General features: G+C 43.0%; 1 protein-coding gene across 1 annotated transcript in view; it reads left to right on the top strand.

Annotated features, from left to right (window-relative positions):
- Positions 1 to 1,686: 1,686 nt before the first annotated feature.
- Positions 1,687 to 18,678, top strand: part of LOC129830875 (inactive phospholipase C-like protein 2) — a 47,850-nt gene continuing 30,858 nt past the window's right edge. Inside the window, exon 1 of the mRNA XM_055893688.1 lies at positions 1,687 to 2,322. Within this exon, the coding sequence (XP_055749663.1) occupies positions 2,119 to 2,322 (204 nt within the window). The 5' untranslated portion in view covers positions 1,687 to 2,118. The remainder of the gene's footprint in view (positions 2,323 to 18,678) is intronic.

Raw genomic sequence — 18,678 nt, 5'->3', positions numbered from 1 at the left:
TCGAGCCCATCCAGGTGTACAAACAAGTTACTGCAAGGGGCAGAACATGGATTGTTCCTATTGCACTTACAGGTCCTGGATACCCTTGCTGCAACTTGTCTTAGCAGGAATAGGTTGGTGTTTTTTTGTTTTGAAGGAAGAACAAAATAAAGCACAGATATTCATTCAATGCATGTGGCTGGTATTTACCCTTGAAGAAGAAAGGCTCCACAATAACGGCGCTCGGAAGCCCAGCTAATGCAATTTATTGTGTTATTCATCCCATGACATTCAATTCAACTTATTTTTAAAAGGGCATCCAATATCGGTTGCTATACAAAAGACAACAAGGACATTTGCTGCAGATCAGAGAAGAGCCACTCGTGCAATTTTCCCTACAGGTTTTGTCTTACAGAATAGAATAGTGTTTATTCATCCGTAGCCTGGATATGTCCATTGGAATATTGGCACAATTACATTTGTTTGCCCAATAACTTTTTATGGGAACTCCAATCATTATAATAAAAAATAAATAAAACTCACTACTGAAAGTCGCTCTGGATAAGAGCGTCTGCTAAATGACTAAAATGTAAATGTTATATTCTCATGAGACACAATTTTTTGATAAAAAAAAAAAGTAATATAACATAAGTGTTTGGGGTGGAAGAAAAACATGTTACCAAGAAAGAAATTAGAAAAATATTGTTATTTATCTTTTATTGTAAGTGCAAAATTGTCCTCTGTAGTTGTCATTAGGACATAAATAAGAAACAAAAAAGTACCTTACAGTCAATGGGTACAGTAGATGAAAAACATTTACATTACTGTCAATGGGTACCGTAGATGAAAGCATAGCTGTGACATCTGGGTGTCCACTACAGAGGACATTTCTTCATAATCTCTTATTTAATATGAAAAAATATATACACAGTCCTGACAACTCACTTAACTATTCCTTACTTACTATAAACAACTTGAATATCAAAATAGGTAATACTTACACACTACTTTTCAAATTTCCATAAAATGTGCTAATTTTATAGGCAGACATTTTTTTAAGAACCAGGAAGGTAAAGTTGTCAAGGTAACACACATGTGAAATTGGAAAGCCCAGAATGTCTTCTCAAAGGGACTACAGGACTTAACACAGTGGCTTGAATGGACTCAGAGATACTGACCAATAACTGATGTCCACTAGAGAGGACAAAAATGAATTGCTGGGTCTCAGGAGGATATGCTGTTTAATGCCATGTGGGGATCACCACGGTTCACACTTACCAGTCAAGAAGAAGTGGGCATGTTTATGGAAACGTAGCCAATATTGCATCCGTACTAGGCTGTTGTATGAAAAACCAGCAATAGGTAGGTGCCCAAAGTGTAACACTGTTTCCACGCAGACAGTGAATAAATTCGACAACAGCTGGAAATATGCTGCTCATCTACGGTGGTAGTATAGACTACGCCTAGGCTACAACGGTTAGGTGGTGAGAACTGACAACTCAAGCCCCTGAAGCAGTTGTGTCTATAAAGGATACAGCTCTTGTCAAACTTGACTTTTCGTAGCAGGTTTAGGAGAATTTACGCAGCATGTTAGGATAATTAGATTAAGGTTTGCTAAAATGCACAATAAATACTTTTGACGTCAATTTGACAAAAGCTGTATCCCATCTAGACATGACCCTGAAGCCAGTTGCCTTCACTTCCCTGTTATGAAGATGACTATAGCGCCGTCAGGAGTGGTTACAACTGCGCAGGGCACTTGAGGTGTGCCATCCGGTTCATTGTAACATAAATCTCTTTTTGAATTTCCATTCTGGTGAGTCGCCGGGAGAAGGTGATGCTGCAGATTATTTGTATCATTGGCATTCCCATTCTCGTGTAAAGCAATGTCTACCGACGGAGAATCAAGATTTGTAGAGGATATCTTTTGGGTAGTCTACTTTGCAAGATAACACGGGCTGTGTGGCTGTCTGTAAAAGCCTTGAGTCGCTTTGACGTGCTGAAGCATCGTGTTATTGTCAGTTATTTCACGTAGCGAGGCGATCACCAATCAAGACCAACACACAGCTACCGTGAACGGAAATCCACATTTATAGCGGATTTAAAGACCGTTAGGGTGCGCGCCCACCTGTTGCTGGGATGAAACCCTCGCCAGGCAATGGGGTGAGCCTCGAGACGCATCGAGAGGACTTGCTGTCCAACGGAGGCTGCGGGATGTCAGACACGGTGACTGCTGTCCAACCCGAAACTGGTCCCGGATCCCCAATGACTGACAAACCGGGAGCGGGAGAAACTACAGATGCCAAAGGAATCCCTAGGCGGAGCAGTATTATCAAGGCAAAGGTTGGGGGGTATTAAATACTATTTCTCCCGGTCTCCTATCTGTTTCCTCTCCTTTCTCCCAGTCCCCTCTCCTTCTCCCAGTCTCCTCTCCTTCTTCCCGTTGCCTCTTCTTCTTCCAGTCCCTCTCTTTAGACCACACTGATTGGCAAGACCTGGACAGGTGATTGCTTTCACCTATTCTGTCTTTCCAGATCAATGCAGATAAAGGGAAGGATACAAGGAGAGGTAGCGCCTTTAGACTATTGAGATGCACCCCAGATACTTGAGCTCCAGCTGCTTGAAATAAATTAGGCTACTATTTGGCAGTGTTTTTAATGCCTATCACTAAACTAGCTTTGCGTTGCCTTCGTCGTCAAGACAGAGACTTATTCGTAGATCTTTGGACTGGGCTGGATGGAAAGGAGGTTGGCCAATTTCCTCACATTTGATGTTGCAATGTTGCTTTGAGTCACGAACAGTTAGAGATACTGATGACTCTCTCGCTCTCTTTCTCTCGCCCTCTCGCCGTCTCATCTGTCTAACTTTCTCTCTCATGTTTTGTTGCTGTCACTCTCTCGCCCTCTCTCTCTCATCTGTCTAACTTTCTCTCTCGTGTTGTTGCTGTCACTCTCTCGCCCTCTCTCTCTCCTCTGTCTAACTTTCTCTCATGTTTTGTTGCTGTCACTTTCATACTCTCTCTAACTTCCTTTCTCTCTCCTTTTTTCTCTTTCTCTTTCTATTCGTTGACTTTATTTGTTTCTGCGTTGCCAGTAAAGGATAGTCAGAAACACAAATGTGTTTCCCTTTCTGTCATGCTTAAGAAAAGTTGTGTGGCGCCTAAAATAACCAGCTCTGTCCCACGCTGGGCTGTAAGTGGTGTTAAATGACTTCTCTGCAAGGGCGGTGCTGCTCGACGTATGCAGCAGAGTGTGGAGCCACAGCGCTGCTATCTGCCGTTGCTGCGTTTGTTTGATGTGGTGGTGATAGCTACAGCACACGTCTAACTTGCAACACAAACTCTTCAAAGGGCAGCAAAGAGCGACACGGCATGGGACAACAGAACACAAAGCAACATACATACACACGAAGTCGGAAGTTTACATACACCTTAGCCAAATACATTTAAACTCAGTTTTTCACAATTCCGGACATTTAATCCTAGTAAAAAATTCACTGTCTTAGGTCAGTTAGGATCACCACTTTATTTTAAGAATGAAATGTCAGTATAATAGTTATTTCAGATTTTATTCATTTCATCATATTCCCAGTGGGTCAGAAGTTTACATACACTCAATTAGTATTTGGAAGCATTGCCTTTAAAATTGTTTAACTTGGGTCAAACGTTTCAGGTAGCCTTCCACAAGCTTCCCACAATAAGTTGGGTGAATTTTGGCCCAGTCCTCCTGACAGAGCAGGTGTAACTGAGTCAGGTTTGTAGGCCTCCTTGATCACACACGCTTTTTCAGTACTGCCCACACATTTTCTATAGGATTGAGGTCAGGGCTTTGTGATGACCACTCCAATACCTTGACTTTGTTGTCCTTAAGCCATTTTGCCACAACTTTGGAAGTATGCTTGGGGACATTGTCCATTTGGAAGAACATTTTGCGACCAAGCTTTAACTTCCTGACTGATATCTTGAGCTGTTGCTTCAATATATCCACATTATTTTCCTGCCTCATGATGCCACCTATTTTGTGAAGTGCACCAGTCCCTCCTGTAGCAAAGCACCCCCACAACATGATGCTGCCACCCCCGTGCTTCACGGTTGGGATGGTTTTCTTTGGCTTGCAAGTATCCCCCTTTTTCCTCCAAACATAATGATGGCCATTATGGCCAAACAGTTCTATTTTTGTTTCATCAGACCAGAGGACATTTATCCAAAAAGTACGATCTTTGTCCCCATGTGCAGTTGCAAACCGTAGTCTGGCTTTTTTAATGGCAGTTTTGGAGCAATGGCTTCTTCCTTGCTGAGCTTTACTGTGGATATAGATACTTTTTGTACCTGTTTCCTCCAGCATCTTCACAAGGTCCTTTGCTGTTGTTCTGGGATTGATTTGCACTTTTCTCACCAAAGTACGTTAATCTCTAGGAGACAGAACGAGTCTCCTTCCTGAGCGGTATGATGGCTGTGTGGTCCCATGGTGTACTATTGTTTGTACAGATGAACGTGGTACCTTCAGGCGTTTGGAAATTGCTCCCAAGGATGAACCAGACTTGTGGAGGGCCGCAATTTTTTTTCTGAGGTCTTCAATTGACTCAAATTATGTAAATTAGCCTATCAGAAGCATCTAAAGCCATGACATCATTTTCTGGAACTTTCCCAAGCTTTTTAAAGGCACAGTCAACTTAGTGTATGTAAACTTCTGACCCACTGGAATTGTGATACAGTGAAATAATCTGTCTGTAAACAATTGTTGGAAAAATGACTTGTGTCATGCACAAAGTAGATGTCCTAACTGACTTGCCAAAACTATAGTTTGTTAACAAGAAATTTGGTGCAGGTCTACAATTTTGTTTCTGGTGTCCTTTGACAGCTCTTTGGTCTTGGCCATAGTGGAGTTTGGAGTGTGACTGTTTGAGGTTGTGGACAGGTGTCTTTTATACTGATAACAAGTTCAAACAGGTGCCGAGTGGAGGACAGAGGAGCCTCTTAAAGAAGAAGTTACAGGTCTGTGAGAGCCAGAAATCTTGCTTGTTTGTAGGTGACCAAATACTTATTTTCAACCATAATTTGCAAATTAATTAATTAAAAATCCTACAATGTGATTTTCTGGATTTTTTTCTCTCGTTTTGTCTGTCATAGTTGAAGTGTACCTATGATGAAAATTACAGGCCTCTCATCTTTTTAAGTGGGAGAACTTTCACAATTGGTGGCTGACTAAATACTTTTTTGCCCCACTGTACATACATACATATATTTCACTGGCGCTTTTATCCAAAGTCACTTTGGAAATAAATAAATAAACTTACAGTAGTGCATGCATAGATTTTTATATGGGTGTCTCCAGTGGGAATCAAACCCACAATCCTGCCTTTGCAAGCGCCATGCTCTACCAACTAAAGTGAGCCACGTAGCCTACACACTGATGTCTAACACATTTAAGTTTGCCACAAGTAGTCAGTTGACTATCATTCACTAGCTAGCACCCTAGTTGCTCATCTCATTCCCCTGCCCATTCTTCTTTGCACACTGCTGCTGCCCACATGAAAACAACCTGTATGGTTCATCTCAAGAATTAAAATCAAATGCAATTTTATTTTTCACGTGCAGAATACAACAGGTGTAGACTTTATTGTGAAATGCTTACTTACAAGCCAGTGGGTGTGTGGGTAGAGTCCAGTGGGTGTGTGGGTAGAGTCCAGTGGGTGTGTGGGTAGAGTCCAGTGGGTGTGTGGGTAGAGTCCAGTGGGTGTGTGGGTAGAGTCCAGTGGGTGTGTGGGTAGAGTCCAGTGGGTGTGTGGGTAGAGTCCAGTGGGTGTGTGGGTAGAGTCCAGTGATTTGTGTGGGTAGAGTCCAGTGGGGGTGTGGATAGAGTCCAGTGGGGGTGTGGATAGAGTCCAGTGGGGGTGTGGATAGAGTCCAGTGGGTGTGTGGATAGAGTCCAGTGGGTGTGTGGGTAGAGTTCAGTGGGTGTGTGGGTAGAGTCCAGTGATTTGTGTGGGTAGAGTCCAGTGATTTGTGTGGGTAGAGTCCAGTGATTTGTGTGGGTAGAGTCCAGTGATTTGTGTGGGTAGAGTCCAGTGATTTGTGTGGGTAGAGTCCAGTGATTTGTGTGGGTAGAGTCCAGTGATTTGTGTGGGTAGAGTCCAGTGATTTGTGTGGGTAGAGTCCAGTGGGTGTGTGGGTAGAGTCCAGTGGGTGTGTGGGTAGAGTCCAGTGGGTGTGTGGGTAGAGTCCAGTGGGTGTGTGGGTAGAGTCCAGTGGGTGTGTGGGTAGAGTCCAGTGGGTGTGTGGGTAGAGTCCAGTGAGTGTGTGGGTAGAGTCCAGTGAGTGTGTGGGTAGAGTCTAGTGAGTGTGCATAGAGTCGGTGCAAATAAAAAGGGGGTCAATGTAAATATTCAGGGTAGCCATTTTTATTAACTGTTCAGCAATCTTATGGCTTGGGGGGTAGAAGCTGTTCAGGAGCCTTTTGGTCCCAGACTTGGTGCTCTGTTCAGGAGCCTTTTGTTCCCAGACTTGGTGCTCTGTTCAGGAGCCTTTTGGTCCCAGACTTGGTGCTCTGTTCAGGAGCCTTTTGTTCCCAGACTTGGTGCTCTGTTCAGGAGCCTTTTGTTCCCAGACTTGGTGCTCTGTTCAGGAGCTTTTTGGTCCCAGACTTGGTGCTCTGTTCAGGGTCCTGTTGGTTTCAGACTTGGTGCTCCGGTACTGCTTGCCGTGTGGTAGCAGAGAGAACAGTCTATGACTTGGGTGGCTGGAGTCTTCAACAATTTTCCGGGCCATCCTCTGACAGCCTGGTATAGAGGTCCTGGATGGCAGGGAGCTCGGCCCTAGTGATGTACTGGGCCATACGCACTACACTATGTTGTGCTTTATACTCGCATGTCAAGCAGTTGCCATACCAAGTGGGGATGTAGCCAGTCAAGATGCCCTCAATGGTGCAGCTGTAGAATTTTTGAGGTTCTGAGGGCCCATGACAAATCTTTTCAGCCTCCTGGGGGGGAGAGGTGTTGTCGTGCCATCCTCACGACTGTGTTGGTGTGTTTGGATCATGATCCTCGGGATAAGATCAATCCCTATGTGGTACAGTATGTAGGAAAACTGGAGATATGACATTATTGACCTTTTGAACATAATTCCGAGCATTTGGCTGTGTGTGTGTGTTTGGATAGGGGCATGTAGGGGAGAGTTTAACTGTCTGTCTCATATGCCTGGAGATCACCTCTCCTATTTTCCTGTCTTTCCTCCCTATTGCTTTTCTTCTCTTCCTCCTCCCTCCTATCCTCCTCTTACCCCCTCTTCCTCTCTCCATCCTTGGCCTCCTGGGCTGCATCCCACATGGTGCCCTATTCTCTACATGGTTCACTTCTTTGGGACAGAGGCCTGTTTAATCCTCTCTTCTTGTCTGGTGTACATGCAGGCTGAGTAGGTATGTAAGGGTGCTCTGGGTAGTGCCCTGTCTCTGAGGGGTGCCCTGTCTCTGAGGGGTACCCTGTCTCTGAGGGGTAGCCGGTCTAGTATCCTGTCTCTGAGTGGTACCCTGTATATGTCTAGTACCCTGTCTCTGAGTGGTACCCTGTACATGTCTAGTACCCTGTCTCTGAGTGGTACCCTGTATATGTCTAGTACCCTGTCTCTTAGTGGTACCCTGTATATGTCTAGTACCCTGTCTCTGAGTGGTACCCTGTATATGTCTAGTACCCTGTCTCTGAGAGGTACCCTGTACATGTCTAGTAACCTGTCTCTGAGTGGTACCCTGTATATGTCTAGTACCCTGTCTCTGAGAGGTACCCTGTATATGTCTAGCACCCTGTCTCTGAGTGGGACCCTGTATATGTCTAGTACCCTGTCTCTGAGTGGTACCCTGTATATGTCTAGTACCCTGTCTCTGAGTGGTACCCTGTATATGTCTAGCACCCTGTCTCTGAGTGGTACCCTGTATATGTCTAGTACCCTGTCTCTGAGTGGTACCCTGTATATGTCTAGCACCCTGTCTCTGCGTATGGAGGGGCAGCAGAGGTGGTTAGGTGTAGTGAGTTTGTTTGGAACTTGAGTGGTATATTTTCAACTGTTTGGATGACAAATCTGGTCTGTGTTTGTAGTATTGTATGAGTATTAATGCTTGCCCAGTGTGTGTGTGTGTGTGTGTGTGTGTGTGTGTGTGTGTGTGTGTGTGTGTGTGTGTGTGTGTGTGTGTGTGTGTGTGTGTGTGTGTGTGTGTGTGTGTGTGTGTGTGTGTGTGTGTGTGTGTGTGTGTGTGTGTGTGTGTGTGTGTGTGTTCTGACTGTGAGAACAGTGTTAGCCTGGGGGGTTGGCAGACAGCTGGGGAAGGATATGGTTTGAATTGTAGCTCCTCCAACCTGCTACTTTGGTTAACATTGATTGACATCTTTGGCCCACTTTAGCATGCTTTGGCCTACTTTAGACCACTTCCGGTTGCTTCAGGTTGTTTTAGAGCAAGTAACCACAGCAAACCAACAACTTTAAATATTTTTCCTTCAGTGGTTGTGAAGGAACAAATGACGTTTTCTGAATCACACAGCTAATCCTGTTTTCCACACATACATACATGCATGCAGAGCCTTCAGAAAGTATTCACCCCCCCCCCTTTTCACACATTTTGTTGTGTTCAATTTCAATTTAATCAATTTTAAATTCAGACTATGTCACTGGCCTACACCCAATACCCCATAATGTCAAAGTGGAATTATGTTTTTTAAAAATTTTATGAATTAAAATGAAATGCTGAAATGTCCTGAGTCAATAAGTTTTAAACCCCTTTGTAATGGCAAGCCTAAATAAGTTCAGGAGTAAAAATGTGCTTAACAAGTCACATAATAAGTTGAATGGACTCATTCTATTTGCAATAATAGTGTTTAACATGATTTGTGAATGACTACCTCATCTCTGTACCCTACACATAGGAGTATCTGTAAAGCCCCTCAGTTGAGCAGTGAATTCAACCACAAAGACCAGGGAGGTTTTTCCAATGCCTTGCAAAGAAGAGTACCTATTGGTAGATGGGTAAAAAACAGACATGGAATATCCCTTTGAGCATGGTGAAGTTAATTACACTTTGGATGGTGTATCAGTACAACCATCTAGAGGCAAAAGAAACGTACACCTGTGTAGGCGAGGCGCTGTCTAGCGGAGTAGAACACTTTAACAATTTAAGGAGAGCCGCATACTCTAGGAGCTCAGATGCAATAACTTAATAATCAACGTTACAACAGACAAGCTGTCTTCATCAGGGTATAATGACAAACACTGCAGTTCACTAGTTTTATATAGTATCAAAGGACACACACAGGTGTCTGTAATCATGGCCAGGTGTGGCTTGATATCATTGATTAATCTTCAGATATCAAAATAACATACCAAAAACATGGATAGCATACAATCATAGATACAATTTGGCAACATAGGCCTACAAATTTTTCTTCTGAGGTCTTAGCTGATTTCTTTTGATTTTCTCATGATGTCAAGCAAAGAGGCACTGAGTTTGAAGGTAGGCCTTGAAATACATCCACAGGTACACCTCCAAGTGACTCAAATGATGTCAATTAGCCTATCAGAAGCTTCTAAAGCCATGACATCATTTTCTGGAATTTTCCAAGCTGTTTAAAGGCACAGTCAACTTAGTGTATGTAAACTTCTGACCCACTGGAATTGTTATACAGTGAATTATAAGTGAAATAATCTGTCTGTAAACAATTGTTGGAAAAAGTACTTGTGTCATGCACAAAGTAGATGTCCTAACCGACTTGCCAAAACTATAGTTTGTTAACAAGAAATTTGTGGAGTGGTTGAAAAACGAGTTTTAATGACCCTAACCCAAGTGTACTGTATGTAAACTTCCGTCTTCAACTGTGTGTGTGTGTGTGTGTGTGTGTGTGTGTGTGTGTGTGTGTGTGTGTGTGTGTGTGTGTAATAACAATCACCAGATTCCCCCTAACTCACCAAGGCTTCACTGAGGCGTCCTACATTTTAAACAAATACCCTGCTCATGCCCAAACAACCAAACAAATACCCTGCTCATGCCCAAACAACCAAACAAATACCCTGCTCATGCCCAAACAACCAAACAAATACCCTGCTCATGCCCAAACAACCAAACAAATACCCTGCTCATGCCCAAACAACCAAACAAATACCCTGCTCATGCCCAAACAACCAAACAAATACCCTGCTCATGCCCAAACAACCAAACAAATACCCTGCTCATGCCCAAACAACCAAACAAATACCCTGCTCATGCCCAAACAACCAAACAAATACCCTGCTCATGCCCAAACAACCAAACAAATACCCTGCTCATGCCCAAACAACCAAACAAATACCCTGCTCATGCCCAAACAACCAAACAAATACCCTGCTCATGCCCAAACAACCAAACAAATACCCTGCTCATGCCCAAACAACCAAACAAATACCCTGCTCATGCCCAAACAACCAAACAAATACCCTGCTCATGCCCAAACAACCAAACAAATACCCTGCTCATGCCCAAACAACCAAACAAATACCCTGCTCATGCCCAAACAACCAAACAAATACCCTGCTCATGCCCAAACAACCAAATATTAACAATGTGCTTGATAGCTCAAACTCCACTACCCTCCAGCCTCTGGTGGTTTAGTAGGTTTGGGGTTGAACTGAGGGCCTACATGACAGCTGAGGTCTGCTGTCACGTTTTAAGCAGAAACTGTGGTTAACTCGCTGTCTGAATGACCTTCATCATGTCCGCCTTTTACCTGAGAATCATCCTAAAACATGCATCTCATCTGGAACATCAAAGATTTGTACAGAAGGAGAGACACTTCTGGTAAGCTCTTAATTGGTGGTTTTGACTTGAGGAGAGACACTTCTGGTAAGCTCTTAATTGGTGGTTTTGACTTGAGGAGAGATACTTCTGGTAAGCTCTTAGTTGGTGGTTTTGACTTGAGGAGAGATACTTCTGGTGAGCTCTTAGTTGGTGGTTTTGACTTGACAGTCCATCTGCTGGTTATGGATTGGTGTGGGTGTTGTGAAGTAAATGGTGTGTTGAATCATGTTGTTGCTGAGGGAATGACACAACCACTTCACACTTCCTGTTTCTCCTCCCTGTTGTAACAGTGTCTTCCTTTCCCATACTGTATCATGTACATACATACACACGCACGCATGCGCACACAAAGTGCATGAATGTCATACACACACACACACAGTTGAGGAAGTGGGTCAGAAATGATCATAGTTAGGCCTACACATACCACTTTGACTCCTTGTTCAGAACATTGATTTCATTTTTTTGCGTGATGGGTTTGGTTGTATGTGTGTTTGTTTTTAGCACAGAGATCTCAGATAGCCGCGTGTTTACGCCTGCTGGTACCTACTGTGTGTCTCTTGATTGTCTCTTAATTAGTAGTCTGCCCACTAATGACTTAATGTACATCCTAATAATTTTTTAAATAATTTGTTTTATGTTATAAACAGTATACAAAGACAACTTAACATTCCACAAATATAGCTCCACTAAACTAGACGTGATGTTGGCTGGGACTGCCCAACCTTCAGCATACAGAGACTAAAAGATGAATAAAGACAAAAACACCAACTCAGACATACATTCATTTCAACAAACATTAATGAGATAATTGCTCAGAGCCACATGCTCCCACTGTATTCATACCCATCCTGTCCGTCTCATAACATCCCTTCTCATTTCACATTTGTGGGATATCTTCAGTGCTTGTAACACTTTCTGCCATATGGCTTCAAATTGCACTGTTTTGTTTCTCTCTGTAGCCCACCTTTTGTCAGTATTTAAATAACTCATTTGATTAATCCTCTGTTTTAACGATGGAGAATCATTTGATTTCCAGTTAAGTAAAGTTTTTTCAAAATAATTGATGAGAAAAGTATGGTCCAACCCATTGGGTATCTCACCGCACTATGCCGTGTCTTCAAATATGCAGATAGATGGATTAAAAGTACATTTACATTGTAAAACTTCTGACAGACAACTTTCTAACTCCGCCCATAACCTTTGGACTTTAAACCACTCCCAGAAAGCATTAATTATTGAGTAATTTGTAGTTTTACACTTAAGCTATGACTCTGCCGTTGTGCTGTCGATTTTGTTTCTTGAATAATTGATTCTGTACATTAGTTTATACTGGATTAAGCGTACATTTTCTTTCATTGTAATTTATTTCGTTATGTTCCAACACTCCCTCCATCTTGTGCCATTTATATCAGTTATTTTTAGGTCTTGGTTCCAATAGTTTAGTTTATATTTTTTTTGTAAGAGATTGTCAGTTGGATATGTTCTCTGCAAGATTTTATATATCTTAACTGTCATATGAATTTCATTTTCTGACTAAAATAGAACTACTTCAACATTGCTCTGATATTAAAAGATTTGAAATAAAAATTTTGTGATATACAACTTTTAAGTTGCATGTATTTGAAAATGTCACATTGGTCAGTCAAATGGTTTTTTAATTCTGTCATGGAAATAACTGTATTTCCTGTTACCAAGTCATTTATTTTATACCTTTTAGTTTTCCATGTGGGTGAGTTTATTAGTGAATTCTGAAAAGCTTTCTAAGGATTGTTCAATAGGGGAGTGTTTTTAGGAGTGATATTGATTCTTGTAGAACCAGTTTAATCTTCCATGTTGTTATAGTGTTCTAACTGGGAAGTTGTTCATGTTCTTAGCTCCATCCTTTGAAAACAAACATGTCAAAAGAATCTGTGATTTGAGCATGCGCATCTTCAATATGTACCCATTGTTCCAGTTTCTGCTGCATTTAACTATACATCTCAAGTCTCATTGGGTGGCGAGTTGATACAGTTCCACATCTGGAAGGTTAAAGCCACCCTCAGACTGAGGAAGATGTAAAACCTTCCTATTTTATTCTATGAGTTTTATTTGCCCATATGAAGTCTGTTATGACCGAGGATACTTTTGGGAGCCATGCCATTCTGAAGAGGTTTATTCTACCTGTACAATTGATGGGAGGATTGTTCCATTTCATTCAATCTGCTAATGGGATAAAGTTATCTTTATATATGTGTTTCTTTGTCACTTATTAAGCATCCTAAGTATTTATTATTTTTTGTCGTCCACTTAAAGGATAATTCCTATTGCCATTATTTAATTAGAATTGTTTTATATCCTGAGATTTTACAGTATTCTGAAAACATTCTAATTCTGCTGACTGGAGTGTTCTGTAATTAGGCTCATTCTGGGTGGGTGTTGATTACACACTTGTGTTCTGAGACCCTGATTTGAACACCATGTTTGCATCTGAAGTTGCTAAGTGACAGCATAGATAGACTAGAGACTACCTGCTGCGAGGCACCTATCCATACAACGCGCACACACCCTCACACACTTTCACACACAGCTTTATCTTCTGGAATTAGGTCAGAGGTTAGAGAATGGTTGATTAAAGGGTCTGTGATTTAGGAATGTGGTCTGTCCGTGTGCCAAAGCTTTCAGTATTAATGCATTCCAGGAAAGGCTTGGATTTATTTAGCACACACAGTATTCTCTGTTCCGACCTCCATCCCCCCACGTCTATCTCTCTCCTCGCTCTCTTTCGGCATACCTCTATCTATCACAGATGAACCTTTCATTTTAGCTATATCCCCTGTTTATTCCTCATACTTCCCCTCAGAACCTCAACCTCTCCCTGCTTCTCAAGGCCTATCTGCCGTTTCCTTCTCTTGTTCTCCATCTTTCTCTCTCTCCATCTGTTCATTCACCCATATAATCCAGTACAATGGATCTCTCCTGTCTGCTCAGGCCACACTTGAACGTCTAAAACTAGATAGAATATGTAGAAATTATGATGGACCTACATGTATATATTCTGGGAAGGCTTTCCACTAGATGTTGGAACATTGCTGCAGGGACTTGCTTCCATTCAGCCACGAGCATTAGTGAGGTCGGGCACTGATGTTGGGCGATTAGGCCTGGATCGCAGTCGGTGTTCCAATTCATCCCAAGTTCTTCCACACCGATCTCGACAAACCATTTCTGTATGGACCTCGCTTTGTGCACGGGAGAATTGTTATGCTGAAACAGGAAAGGGCCTTCCCCAAACTGTTTCCACAAAGTTGGAAGCACAGAATCTTCTAGAGTGCCAGTGTATGCTGTGGTGTTAAGATTTCCATTCACTGGAACTAAAGGGCCCGAACCATGAAAAAGAGCCCCAGACCATTATTCCTCCTCCACCAAACTTTACCTGCCTCAATGCATAGTGCCAACTGTAGTGTTCTCCTGCCATCTGCTAAGCGCAGATTTGTCTGTTGGACTGCCAGATGGTGAAGCGTGATTCATCACTCCAGAGAACGCGTTTTCACTGCTCCAGAGTCCAATGGCGGCAAGCTTTACACCTCTCCAGCCGATGCTTAGCATGGTGATCTTAGGCTTGTTTGCGGCTGCTCGGCCATGGAAACCCATTTCAGCTCACGTTGTTTCCAGAGGAAGTTTGAAACTCGGTAGTGAGTGTTGCCACCAAGGTCAGAGGATTTTTCTGAGCTTCAGCCCTCGGTGGTCCTGTTCTGTGTGCTTGTGTGGCCTACCACTTCGCGGCTGAGCCGTTTTTGCTCCTAGATGTTTCCACTTTACAATAACAGCACTTACAGTTGACTGGGGCAGCTCTAGAAGGGCAGACATTTGATGAACAGACTTGTTGGAAAGGTGGCATCCTATGACAGTGCCACGTTGAAGGTCACTGAGCTCTTCAGTAAGGCCATTCTACTGTCAATGTTTGTCTATGGAGATTGCTTGGTTGCGTGCTCGATTCTATACACCTGTCAGCAACGGGTGTGGCTGAAATAGCCAAATCCACTCATTTTAAGGGGTGTCCACATACTTTGGCATATTTAGTGTAGATACATACATTTGTGATAAAAAAAACATTCACAAGGCTTCCCAACAACTTCATTTCAGAGAACACAACTCTGTGGTTTCAATGCATCTACAATCTTGTTTGTGCCCTATGGGCCCTGGTCAAAAGTAGTGCACTACGTAGGGAATAGGGTGCCATTTGGATGCAGCTTTGTCTCATGTCTAGGAGCTTGGCTCTTCAGTTCAGTTCTTCCTGTGATGCCCCAGACCACCACAGGAAGTTGCTTTGTGACTGACCACTGCTTCCAAGCTTCCTGTTTTGAAGGCTTCAGAGTGGCGATGGGAGGTTTTCACCATATGTCTCGAATCTATGAGAAACACTGGCGACAAGGAGAGAACTGTTGAGGACAAAGATTTTGTTTCTTTCTCTCTCTTTTTCCCACCGACACATAAACACACACACACACACAGACTGAGTGTGGTTAAGGTAGCGTGGCTAATTCTATCATTCAAGCAGAGGTTACAGATTGGTAAAGGCTACATGACTCTTTGGCAAACATTTTAGAAGACAGTGTACACTGTGTGTGTGCTTGTTTGTTTTTCTCACCATGCTTGTCTTTATAAGCCTGCGTACAGGTGCACATTGGTCACTTATGTACAACTGAATGAGTGTGTTTGTGTGCCCAGGTACTCTCTTTTCAAGGTCATTTGTTCGGTGTCTATATTGACGTACGAGGTGTGTGTGTGTGTGTGTATATTGATACGTGCACTGAGGTTGTGTGTAGACATATGACAAATGAAGTGGCCCTATAGAGACTGTAATTGAATCAGTCTATTGAATAGGTCACATGGCATTTGCTCCTCCAGATCAACACAAACCTCTGTGAGACGATATCCTCATAGAACTACATATCATGCTCTAGAGACTTGTTACTGGCCTTGTCCCAATACCCACACTTGCCTCCTAAATAGTATGCAAAAACAAGAGGTCGACCGATTTTATGATTTTTCAACGCCGACACCGATTATTGGAGGACCAAAAAAAGCCGATACCGATTAATCAGCCGATAAAAAAAAATAATAATAATATATATATATATATATATAATAATATTATATTTGTAATAATGACAATTACAACAGTACTGAATGAACACTTTTTTTAAACTTAATATAATACATAAAATCTATTTTGTCTCAAATAATGAAACATGCTCAATATGGTTTAAATAATGCAAAAACACAGTGTTGGAGAAGAAAGTAAAAGTGCAATGTGTGCCATGTAAAAAAAGCTAACTTTAAGTTCCTTGCTCAGAACATATGAAAGCTGGTGGTTCAATATTCCCTGTTAAGAAGTTTTAGGTTGTAATTATTATAGGATTTATGACGCGTCGACTATTTCTCTCTATACCATTTGTATTTCATATACCTTTGACTATTGGATGTTCTAATAGGCACCTTAGTAGTGGCAGCCTAATCCCAGAAGTTGATAGGCTTGACGACATAAACAGCACTGTGAAGCAAGCATTGATAACACGGAACCCATACCGCTGCGCACGTGCGCCATCGTGCATAAATGTATTTTGTCCCCCCACACCAAACGCGATCACGACACGCAGGTTAAAATATCAAAACAAACTCTAAACCAATAACATTAATTTGGGGACTGATTGAAAAGCATTAAACATTTATGGCAATTTAGCTAGTTAGCTTGCACTTGCTAGCTAATTTGTCCTATTTAGCTAGCTTGCTGTTGCTAGCTAATTTGCCCTGGGATATAAACATTAGGCTGTTATTTTACCTGAAATACACAAGGTCCTCTACTCCGACAATTGTTCCACACAAACACTTCTGGCCTTTTTCATCTTTGAACTTATATGGTGAATGGCATTTAAACTTTCATAGTTTTACCACGACAACCGGCAACACTTTTCGTCTTTCAATCACCCACGAGGAGATGGCACGTAGGTACCTGCTTCTATAAACCAATGAGGAGATGGGAGAGACTGGACTTACAGATCTGTCAGAAATTGAAAGGACTTCTATTTTAGCCCTTGGCAACGCAGACGCCTGTTGACGCGCGCGAGCGCAATAACTGAATAACAGATTTCTAAATTTATTTTGCAACGCTCACTCACGCGAGCAGTCAGGGTATTACGAGCCTGCTGCCTCCTACCACCGCTCAGTCAGGCTGCTCTATCAAATCATATACTTAATTATAATATAATAAACACAGAAATACAATCCGCTGTCTAAATATTGCTGTTACATTGCACAACCTTCAATGTTATGTCATAATTATGTAAAATTCAGGCAAATTAGTTCGCAACAAGCCAGGTGGCCCAAACTGTTGCATATACTCTGACTGTGTGCAATGAACGCAAGAGAGTGACACAATTTCCCTAGTTAATATTGCCTGCTAACATGAATTTCTTTTGACTAAATATGCAGGTTTAAAATAATATACTTCTGTGTATTGATTTTAAGAAAGGCGTTGATGTTTATGGTTAGGTGCATTCGTGCAATGATTGTGCTTTTTTCGCGAATGCGCTTGTTAAATCATCACCCATTTTGCGTAGTAGGCTGTGATTCGATGATAAATTAATGTAACAGTATAACTTTAAACCGTCCCCTCGCCCCGACACGGGCGCGAACCAGGGACCCTCTGCACACATCGACAACAGTCACCCACGAAGCAGCGTTACCCATCGCTCCACAAAAGCCACGGCCCTTGCAAAGCAAGGGGCAACACTACTTAAGTCTCAGAGCAAGTGACGTAACTGATTGAAATGCTACTAGCGCGTACCCGCTAACTAGCTAGCCATTTCACATCCGTTACACTCACCCCCCTTTCAACCTCCTCCTTTTCCGCAGCAACCAGTGATCCGGGTCAACAGCATCAATGTAACAGTATAACTTTAAACCGTCCCCTCGCCCCGACACGGGCGCGAACCAGGGACCCTCTGCACACATCGACAACAGTCACCCACGAAGCAGCGTTACCCATCGCTCCACAAAAGCCACGGCCCTTGCAAAGCAAGGGGCAACACTACTTAAGTCTCAGAGCAAGTGACGTAACTGATTGAAATGCTACTAGCGCGTACCCGCTAACTAGCTAGCCATTTCACATCCGTTACACTCACCCCCCTTTCAACCTCCTCCTTTTCCGCAGCAACCAGTGATCCGGGTCAACAGCATCAATGTAACAGTATAACTTTAAACCGTCCCCTCGCCCCGACACGGGCGCGAACCAGGGACCCTCTGCACACATCGACAACAGTCACCCACGAAGCAGCGTTACCCATCGCTCCACAAAAGCCACGGCCCTTGCAAAGCAAGGGGCAACACTACTTAAGTCTCAGAGCAAGTGACGTAACTGATTGAAATGCTACTAGCGCGTACCCGCTAACTAGCTAGCCATTTCACATCCGTTACACTCACCCCCCTTTCAACCTCCTACTTTTCCGCAGCAACCAGTGATCCGGGTCAACAGCATCAATGTAACAGTATAACTTTAAACCGTCCCCTCGCCCCGACACGGGCGCGAACCAGGGACCCTCTGCACACATCGACAACAGTCACCCACGAAGCAGCGTTACCCATCGCTCCACAAAGGCCGAGGCCCTTGCAAAGCAAGGGGCAACACTACTTAAGTCTCAGAGCAAGTGACGTAACTGATTGAAATGCTACTAGCGCGTACCCGCTAACTAGCTAGCCATTTCACATCCGTTACACTCACCCCCCTTTCAACCTCCTCCTTTTCCGCAGCAACCAGTGATCCGGGTCAACAGCATCAATGTAACAGTATAACTTTAAACCGTCCCCTCGCCCCGACACGGGCGCGAACCAGGGACCCTCTGCACACATCGAC

This window comes from Salvelinus fontinalis, chromosome 32 (genome assembly GCF_029448725.1).
Source record: "Salvelinus fontinalis isolate EN_2023a chromosome 32, ASM2944872v1, whole genome shotgun sequence".
Lineage (NCBI taxonomy): Eukaryota > Metazoa > Chordata > Actinopteri > Salmoniformes > Salmonidae > Salvelinus > Salvelinus fontinalis.
The sequence above is the reverse complement of the archived record's forward strand: the minus strand, read 5'-3'. Positions and strand labels throughout refer to the sequence as shown.